General features: G+C 37.1%; 1 protein-coding gene across 1 annotated transcript; it reads left to right on the top strand.

Annotated features, from left to right (window-relative positions):
• The first annotated feature begins 1,080 nt into the window (after nt 1-1,080).
• Nucleotides 1,081-7,998, top strand: C4BPB (complement component 4 binding protein beta). Its single transcript, XM_063113460.1, has 6 exons — nt 1,081-1,138; nt 1,685-1,855; nt 3,002-3,178; nt 6,135-6,228; nt 7,172-7,286; nt 7,855-7,998. Exons 1-6 carry the CDS (start codon nt 1,081-1,083, stop codon nt 7,996-7,998), a joined length of 759 nt encoding a protein of 252 aa, XP_062969530.1.
• Nucleotides 7,999-8,377: the final 379 nt, after the last annotated feature.

Raw genomic sequence — 8,377 nt, 5'->3', positions numbered from 1 at the left:
AGCTCAAAATAATCTTTATACCAAAGTGGCATATTTTTGTGTGGCATATTCTGATCCCCTTCAGTTGAAAGACGTAAATCATTACGAAGTAATAATAATGGGTGGAGCAGAGAATCATATTTGAGACTGTACTGTGTTCTTAAATGCTTTATATTTATTATTTTATTAAAAGCTAAAACTTTGAAGAAAATTTACCCCCATTTTACAATTGGAGCACAGAGAACGAACTAAGTGCTATAATGGTTGTAAATAAGATGCTGTGGGAGCCCCAGAGCAATTTTACATGCTTTAGTTCCTGAGAGCAAAGTGTTCCCCTCACTTCTCTCTTCATTCATTTGGTTAACTCTGGACTGAGGCCAAAATCCTGTCCCAGGAAGAGCCACAGAGTGGGAAGCCTGGCACAGGCCTGGCAAATGAGGACATTGTGTGACTGCAGGACATTAGAACTCTGAGGTTTGGAATCAGTCAGTAGCAGCTCCTTGCTGGGCAGACATTGATCTGGCGGGACAGAAACAGGTAAGATTAGTTTACTTTCTTGAGCTTTCAGTCTTCAGTGCTGCTTGTGGTCTTAGGATATCTGACACTTGGGAAAGGGGAAGGTAGCACTCAAGAGTTGGGTCTTACCTGGGAAAGTACCGGGGGTTGGCACCCCATCCTTTACCCCAATGCTGGAGAGAGTTGCAGAACGAGGACAGTGAACACTGGCAAATATTGACAGAAGTCAAGGTCATGACAAGACCATTTAGCCCATATCTGTTGGGGAACGATAAACTGGCAGTTCAAAGGGACTGATGTAACTCTGAAGCTGAGTTTTAAAACTGGCAGCTCTTCTACCATCCTTTGTGTTTTTGCAAAGTCCCTCCCTGTACCATCTTCCTTACTACTATTCTTGTTTCCTGTTATAGGATTTTTTTTTTTTTTTCTTTTCATTTTCTCCAGAGAAGGGAAGTCAATTTAACTCCTTTCTCTAAGAGGGAAGTGATTGGACTGGTCTTAAGCAGTGTTAGAAGATCTATTTTGATTCGAACCAGGTGTCTGGGCTGGGTTAATTCCAGCCTGGGTCAAATAATTGATCGCCAGATGTTTTTTCGGTTTATGTGCTGTCTTGTGACTGTGTGGCTGATCTCTGCTTCAGATGGTATGTATGCTTTCCTTAAACTCAGCTTCCAAGGTACTTGATACCAGTTCGTGGGTTATGAGGCATTCTGTCTAGGGTTTTAATAAAATTTAAATTTATGAGTTTTTTTAAATTGAAAATTCTCAAATTACTTGGCCTAATGCTCTGCATTCAGTAGGGGCTTAGTATGTATTTAATGATGATCCTGCCCTCTGAAGTGGGTGGTTACTGTTTACTTTTGTGTTCTGGGAGCCAAAAAAGTACTAATTTCAAAATCCTGAGTGGTCTTACCTATTATAAACTCCAGGACTGCTATTTGGGAAGGGGATCGTTCATTTAGGAGTGGATAACTTGTGGCTGAATTTGAGTTAAATTCCTGTTATCCTTTTGGAAATAAAAGTTTGAAAATCCTTGGAAAGGGAGGGACATGGATGTACATGGACACGGAAAAGTACAAAGAATCCAAATCAACAATCCAGGTAAAAGACACTCGGGCAGGTGAATCTCATAGGGGCTTCCTCACAGCAGATGATTGCCAAGTGGATCTCTTGTTTTTCCTTTCAGAAGGGACCTGTCCAGAATTTCCCCCAGTAGACAATAGCATACTTGTTACAAAGGAGGAGGAAGGACAGATTCTGGGGATTTACTATTGTATCATGGGCTTCCACCTGGTAGGAAAGAAAGCCCTGTTTTGCAATGCCTCTAAGGACTGGAATTCTTCCACCACCAAGTGCCGCTGTAAGTTGGATCTTTCTGCTTCTTTACCTATATTGTCATCCTGCTATATTCTTTCATGGCCTACTTCCTGTAGGCCATGTCAAAACTTTATAAGAAAAAAATTTCCAATTTATAAGAATCACCTTTTAAAGCACTCTAGTGGTGAAACTTCTCTTGGAAGGTACATAATCAGCTCTCGATCAGTACTAATTTAGTTGAATTAACAGAATCAAATTACCCGTGGGGAAAGGAAAGCATTGCTTCCATATATTAAAACTACTTTTTTTTTTTTTTGGCTGTAATTTGTTTAATCTTATACTGCTTTAAAATATTTATAGTATGGATAATTTCAAATTAAGTCATGTGCTCATCACACAGCTTCATCAGTTATCAACACATGACTAACCTTGTTTCATCTGTATTCTCACTTTATTATTTTGAAGTAAGTACATCATATCATTTTATTTAACCCATCACATAACTTTTGAATTGGGAAAAATTTTATGTTCTCAATTTACAAATGTGATAAATGAGATCCAAGTGACTTGCTCCAGGTCACAAAATTCATCTGTGGTATCCTGTGTAGAGATGGAGAGTAATTAGTCTATATCCTCTTTATTATTATTATTTTAAAGAATAGCTGCATTAGTTCTTCTTTATGCCTAGAGTAAAGCACACCAATATGACTATTCTTTTTCCATATGACCAAATTCACATCCCTCTGCATTCTCTTCTGTTTTTCCACACTATGGGGGGTGGGGGGAGAAATGAAAAATAGTGAATAAGTGTATATTTGGCTGGATGAAAGGAAAGGAAAGGCTTGCCTCAAACATAGGCTCAAGAATTTTGAGCAATGCTTAATATAACAGGATAATGAACATACTACTGGTAATTTCTAGTTATGTGCTTAATTATGTTTAGTAAATTCAATTGCCAATTGATGTCACTGTCGTGCATGACCAAAACCATTTCAGCTGTACTTATGGCAATCTCGTCGTTTCTCATCCTGCATTGATATGATTTGGCACCATGTACTTGTCCCTATTAAAAATATGCCATCTTAAGCTCTAATTTGCTACTTTCTCACGGAAGCCTGAGGAGGTCTGGCCTTTTCCGTGATTGGCTTTAGCCATCCTTTCAGATCACCCTGGCTGTTTTCTTCTTCAGTGGGCCACTGTCCTGACCCTGTGTTGGTGAATGGCGAGTTAAATTCTTCTGGGCCTGTGAATGTAGGTGACAAAATCACATTTAAGTGCAATGACCACTACATCCTCAAGGGCAGCAATTGGAGCCGGTGCCTAGAGGACCACACCTGGGCACCTCCCTTGCCTGTCTGCAAAAGTAGTAAGTACAAGGGAAATAATTAGGAATCCCAGTGATACTGATGTCAGCCTAGACATTTGCTACATCCCTGCGATGTTTTCCTCTGTTTTGTATCTGGGAAGAGTTTAGGATCTAGCGGACAGCCAGCTTAATCTATCACTTAAGCTGAGAACCAAACCTCAGCTTAAGTGATAGATTCCAAGGAAGTGAACAGCATGCACCTTTTTCTTTCCTCAGATAGGATTCCTGTTCTGCTAGGTCCAATGCAGGGTAGTTTGAGGCACTGACAATTTTATTTTATGTTTTCATTTCAAGATTTAAAGTTTTTATATGAAAAATACACAAAAACAGAGAAAAAAGACTATAGCTCATCTATTGCAAAAATAATTTAAAAAAATTTTTTAATTAATTAAATTTAATTTATTAAATTAAATTAAATTAATTTAATTTAATTTTTAATTTCTTAATTTTAATTTTTAATACAACAGATGAAATTCTTTCTATTACTATAATACATACCTCTCAGAGATAATGAGTTGGATATGTTTATTTATGACTTTTGCTTATGTTTATGGAGACATTTAAAACAAACACACACAAATGTTTAAATTAAATAAATATTCAACATTGTGTGTGCGTGTATATGTATGTATATAAATATCCCTATTAAAATGTGATCTTGTACATATTTTTTAAGTTGTTTTTTTCATATAATAATATACACGGTCATTTTTTCCAGGCCGGTACATATCTCTTGCTTTTTAATAACTGCATATGGGTACATGATAATTTATTACACATCTGTCATATTGATGGACATTTATTTTTTATTTCCATATTTTGCTGTTATGAACAATACTGAAATGGATGTTTTATACACATGCACACACACACAGATACACACACAAATATATCCTTATATGTATACTATTATTTTTATAGGATAGATTCCTAGAATGATTGCTGGGTCACAGGATGTCATTATTTGCAGAATATACTTAAAAGATCCAAGAAATTCTACTAAAAATTTCAGTATGTACTTGGATACAAAATTAATATTGAAAAAGCAATGGTTATACTTTCCATTAATAATTATTGTTTGGATATTGAAATGTAAAAATAATCCCATTCACGAGATCTATATGAAAATTTACCAAAGGACATAAAACAAGACTTGAGTAAAAGAAATGGTATGCCATGGTCTTGGATGGGCAGACTTAGTATCACAATGCAATCCCTACAGAATTTTAAGTTAAAAATATATAGAAAACAAAAATTAATGTTAAGATCTCATTTGGAACAGTACATACCTAACATTGCAAGTTTATTTTTTTGAAAATGATGAGTAATGTATATATTTGGCTGGATCAATGGGAAGGACACTTGCCTCATTAGGTAGTAAAATGTACCACAAAGTTGCTTTCATTCATATGCCATTAAAATAGCAAAGTAAGGGCACAGAAAAGTAGAACAGTTTATATTAAATCCATGGGAAACATCTGTATTTAGTGGTAATGAGATAATTACCTATTTGGAAGAAGACCAAGTTAGGGTGCTAGCTCACATTATATTAAAAATATATTCCAAGTGGATTTAAATATATAAATATAAAAAGCAAAATTATTAAATTATTAAAAGAAAACATGAGACAAGAGGTTTATTATCTTGGGATGGGGAAAGCCTTCCTAAGCAGTAACATAAAACTCAGAAGTCATAAAGGAAAAGAATGAACAGATTTAATGAAATATTTAAAATCAAAACTTCATCAACTCATGGAAATTCTTTTTGCTTTTCTCTACTCCCCTTTGAGCTTTTAAAAATTATTTATTAACTGATCAAGTAATACATCTTTGTTGTAGAAAGATATAGGGAATAAAAGAAGAAAGCAATTTCCTCCAAGCCTATGACCCAGGGATAGGGTTGTGAGTACTTTGATAACTAACTACTCAGAGTTTTCTTTGTGTGTATGTTTCTGTGTAACTGTTTTACAAAAACAGTATGTTATTACAGATGCTTTTTTATTCTTTGCTGTTTTTACTCAACCATTTGTTTTGAAAACCTTTATGTTTCAGTAAGTATACACATACATAATCATTCTTCATTTAGGTTTTAATCTTGATCAACATGTTTAGCTTCAAACAATCTCAGAGCTGAAAATGACCTTAGAGATAATATTATTTAATGGCTTATCTTATAATAGGCTTAGAATGGAAATCGAGAGGGACAAAATGGTTTTTCTTTTTTTTTTTTAACCTTTAAAGTCCATCGTATAAAATAAGTCTTTTTTTTTGTCAAAATTAATCTGTATTATATTAGAATCATTAGTGACTTTTTTAAATGGACCTCAAATTGTTCTGAAATAACTTGTATGGTTTATAAATATATAAATTCACTTTATTACCTGGGTTACTTTTATCCTTACTAGATTGACTGATAGATAAACAGAAAATTCAATATTTTACAAGTAATTTCCAGGTATATTGTACAATTCAAAATGGTTTCTTTAAAAGATGCCACGTAGTTAGTGGAAGAGCAAGAGTCAAAACTCACAACTCCCAGTACTTCATCCAGCTGTCTTTCCACAATCCTATAGACTCGTCCACTTCTCTCCCAGCTCGGTTCTTCCTTGTTTGTGAAGCACTCCTATTTCACAACTCTGTCCCTTGGGAGACGTCAACCTTCACTTGAGCTCTCTTCATCTCCTGTCTTAGGGAGTTACTTCTTCCTTTTCTTGTACACTAACAATTCACAACTCTACAGCTTACACTTTCTTTCCTCGAGCTCCTGCCCATCAGTACTACCAAATCTTTAATAACTCAGAGGATGAGCTGGGAGGTGGAGATATGACTTTGATGAGAAGGAAATGAATGGAGAATGTGTCCCCAGAGCCACAAGTGCTGCTAGGAAGATGGCAAGTGCTGGTGTAGACAGCTGCCCTCAGGCCTCACAACTGTCACCCTATACTCCTTTCTCTCAGGAGACTGTGGCCCTCCTGGGAATCCAGCTCATGGCTGGTTTGAAGGAAGAAATTTCACCTCAGGGTCTACCATTACTTATTACTGTGAAGAGAGGTAAGCGCACACAGCCTTTCAGATACAAGACGTTGCCCTTTGGCACCTTGTTTCCGGGAATGACCCAGTCTGAGTCCACCTATCCCCCTGATTTCCTACATCTTCAGGATTCTGAGCTCATTCTGATTTCGAGATCTGTGTTAACCCACTGCTAGCCCTTCTCAACCTCTAGAAGACAGACTGATGCTATCAAAGTTTCCAATTTATCCTAATTAAATGATCACTTTTTTCTCACAGTTAAAACAAGATAAAATATTAAAAGTGTATATTTTTCTAGAGAACCACAGAACAACAACAAAAATGCAAAGAAAGACAGAAATGAAGAAATATAAAGATTTAGAGTATAGACCCTTAAAGCATCCTAATTAAAGCCTAATCTTAATTTAGTCTGCCTGGTCACCCACCTGACAGATGTCTCAGGCTTTTCTTTCCCTTGCCTCAGTCTTATTAACTCAGTTATGTGGCCTCCCTGGTGCTTCCATTTCATTATACAGATACGTCCAATGGACTTGCAGTCAACTGTCATGTTTTCTTGATTAAAAGCTACTGCTCCTTTTTAGCCTTTCACTAAGATTTATTTAAGGGGTATCTTTAACTTTCTACTCCTTTTTAGAGCTTAGATGACAGATGCCTTCTTAGGTTATCAAATAATCGGGCGCTTCATTCTCCACCCTCCCCACCAAAAATCTGCGTGCGTAAACACACTGATTCAGGATTTTTCACTTCTCTTTTATGAGTTGACTCATCTTAAAAACACCCCAAAGAGTGGATTTACTTTATAACTCCTTTGTCATACTGAGATAACTTAAGCACACATTAAAGCTTAGGGGCAGGGAGGCAGATTCCATCACAGTAGGAAATACTGAAATACAACAACACAAAATCAGCCTCACTTATCCAGGACAGAAGTCAGAAAGGACAAACCTTGCTCTATTCTGTTCAGGTACCACTTAGTGGGCACACGGGACCAGCAGTGCATTGATGGGGAGTGGAGCAGTGCACTTCCAGCCTGTGAGATGATTCAGGAAGCTCCCAAGACTGAGTTTGAGAAGGCACTTGTAAGTAAGGAGCTCATGTCTATCTTGTTCACAGCTGTTTCTCCAGCACCTGGCATCGACTCCTGGCACAGGCTCAGTACATATCTGTTCCAATTAAGATAGAGTCTTTGAATGGGTTGGCCTTGGCCGGATTGTAGAAGGGGGATCATAAACTGTCAACTCACATTCAGCGCCATCATCACAAATGCCTCATACAGCCCCATGGGGAGGAGCTGTTGTCTCATGTGCCTTAGGAGCAATGTTCATAAGCTCAATGCCTGAGATTGCTTAGTACTGATGTGAAAAGTCTCTAAAATTCTTCTAGACTCCAAAAATCACTGAAAAGGTTTATTCTCAGTGGGACTGTCCTTTTTTTTTTTTCATCCATATTTATTACTGGGGTAATATTAATAAGTATACTTAAGCCAAAAATTGTTAATGATCCATCATGCTGAAGACCCAGATCCCTACTTAAGCTAGCCTGGGTCTGAGCCCCTATTCAGGGACCTAACTGCTGCTTACTGGCTTCAGAGTGTATAGCTGGGTCTCAGTCCTTAAGCTGTAACTTAAAAAAAATCTCTCTCTTTAGCTTGCCTTTCAGGAGAGTAAAGACCTTTGCAAAGCCATACAGAACTTTACGCATAATTTGAAGGAAAGTGGCTTAACGATGGAAGAAGTAAAATGGTCTCTGGAGATGAAGAAAGCTAAGCTGAAGGCAAAAATGTTGCTGTAACATTGTAGCTGAGCAGACTGGTAATAGAAATACATCTATGAATAAATATTCCTCTTGGTTCTGAAATTGGTTTCAGATTTATCTCTTACAGGGCTGGAATGCAACTTTATAGTTACCAACTGCAGTTGTATTACACACCGTGTGTGTGTGTGTGTGTGTGTGTGTGTGTGTGTGTGTGTGTGTGTGTGTGTGTGGGTTGTTGTTGTTGTTCTCAGAATTTGACAAGGCTAAGTGTGGTGGTTGTCTAAGACCAGAATTAGCAACACATTAATGAGAAGTGGAGGGTTGAATGTACTGTCTGTAGGGAGAATGGGGAAGCTCTGATCTCAGCTAAGAGTGCACCTCATATTTTAATATGAGACACGAATTATTAGGCAAA

This window comes from Cynocephalus volans, chromosome 11 (genome assembly GCF_027409185.1).
Source record: "Cynocephalus volans isolate mCynVol1 chromosome 11, mCynVol1.pri, whole genome shotgun sequence".
NCBI lineage: Eukaryota > Metazoa > Chordata > Mammalia > Dermoptera > Cynocephalidae > Cynocephalus > Cynocephalus volans.
This window is presented reverse-complemented; position numbering and strand designations above follow the sequence as displayed.

Bases quoted from the DNA above. Each gene is read 5' to 3' on its own strand.
- C4BPB (XM_063113460.1), top strand. From the start codon at position 1,081: ATGTTTTTTCGGTTTATGTGCTGTCTTGTGACTGTGTGGCTGATCTCT. The intron at 1,139-1,684 runs GTATGTATGCTT...TCCTTTCAGAAG, and splicing joins GCTGATCTCTGCTTCAGATG to GGACCTGTCCAGAATTTCCC. The intron at 7,287-7,854 runs GTAAGTAAGGAG...CTCTCTCTTTAG, and splicing joins CTGAGTTTGAGAAGGCACTT to CTTGCCTTTCAGGAGAGTAA.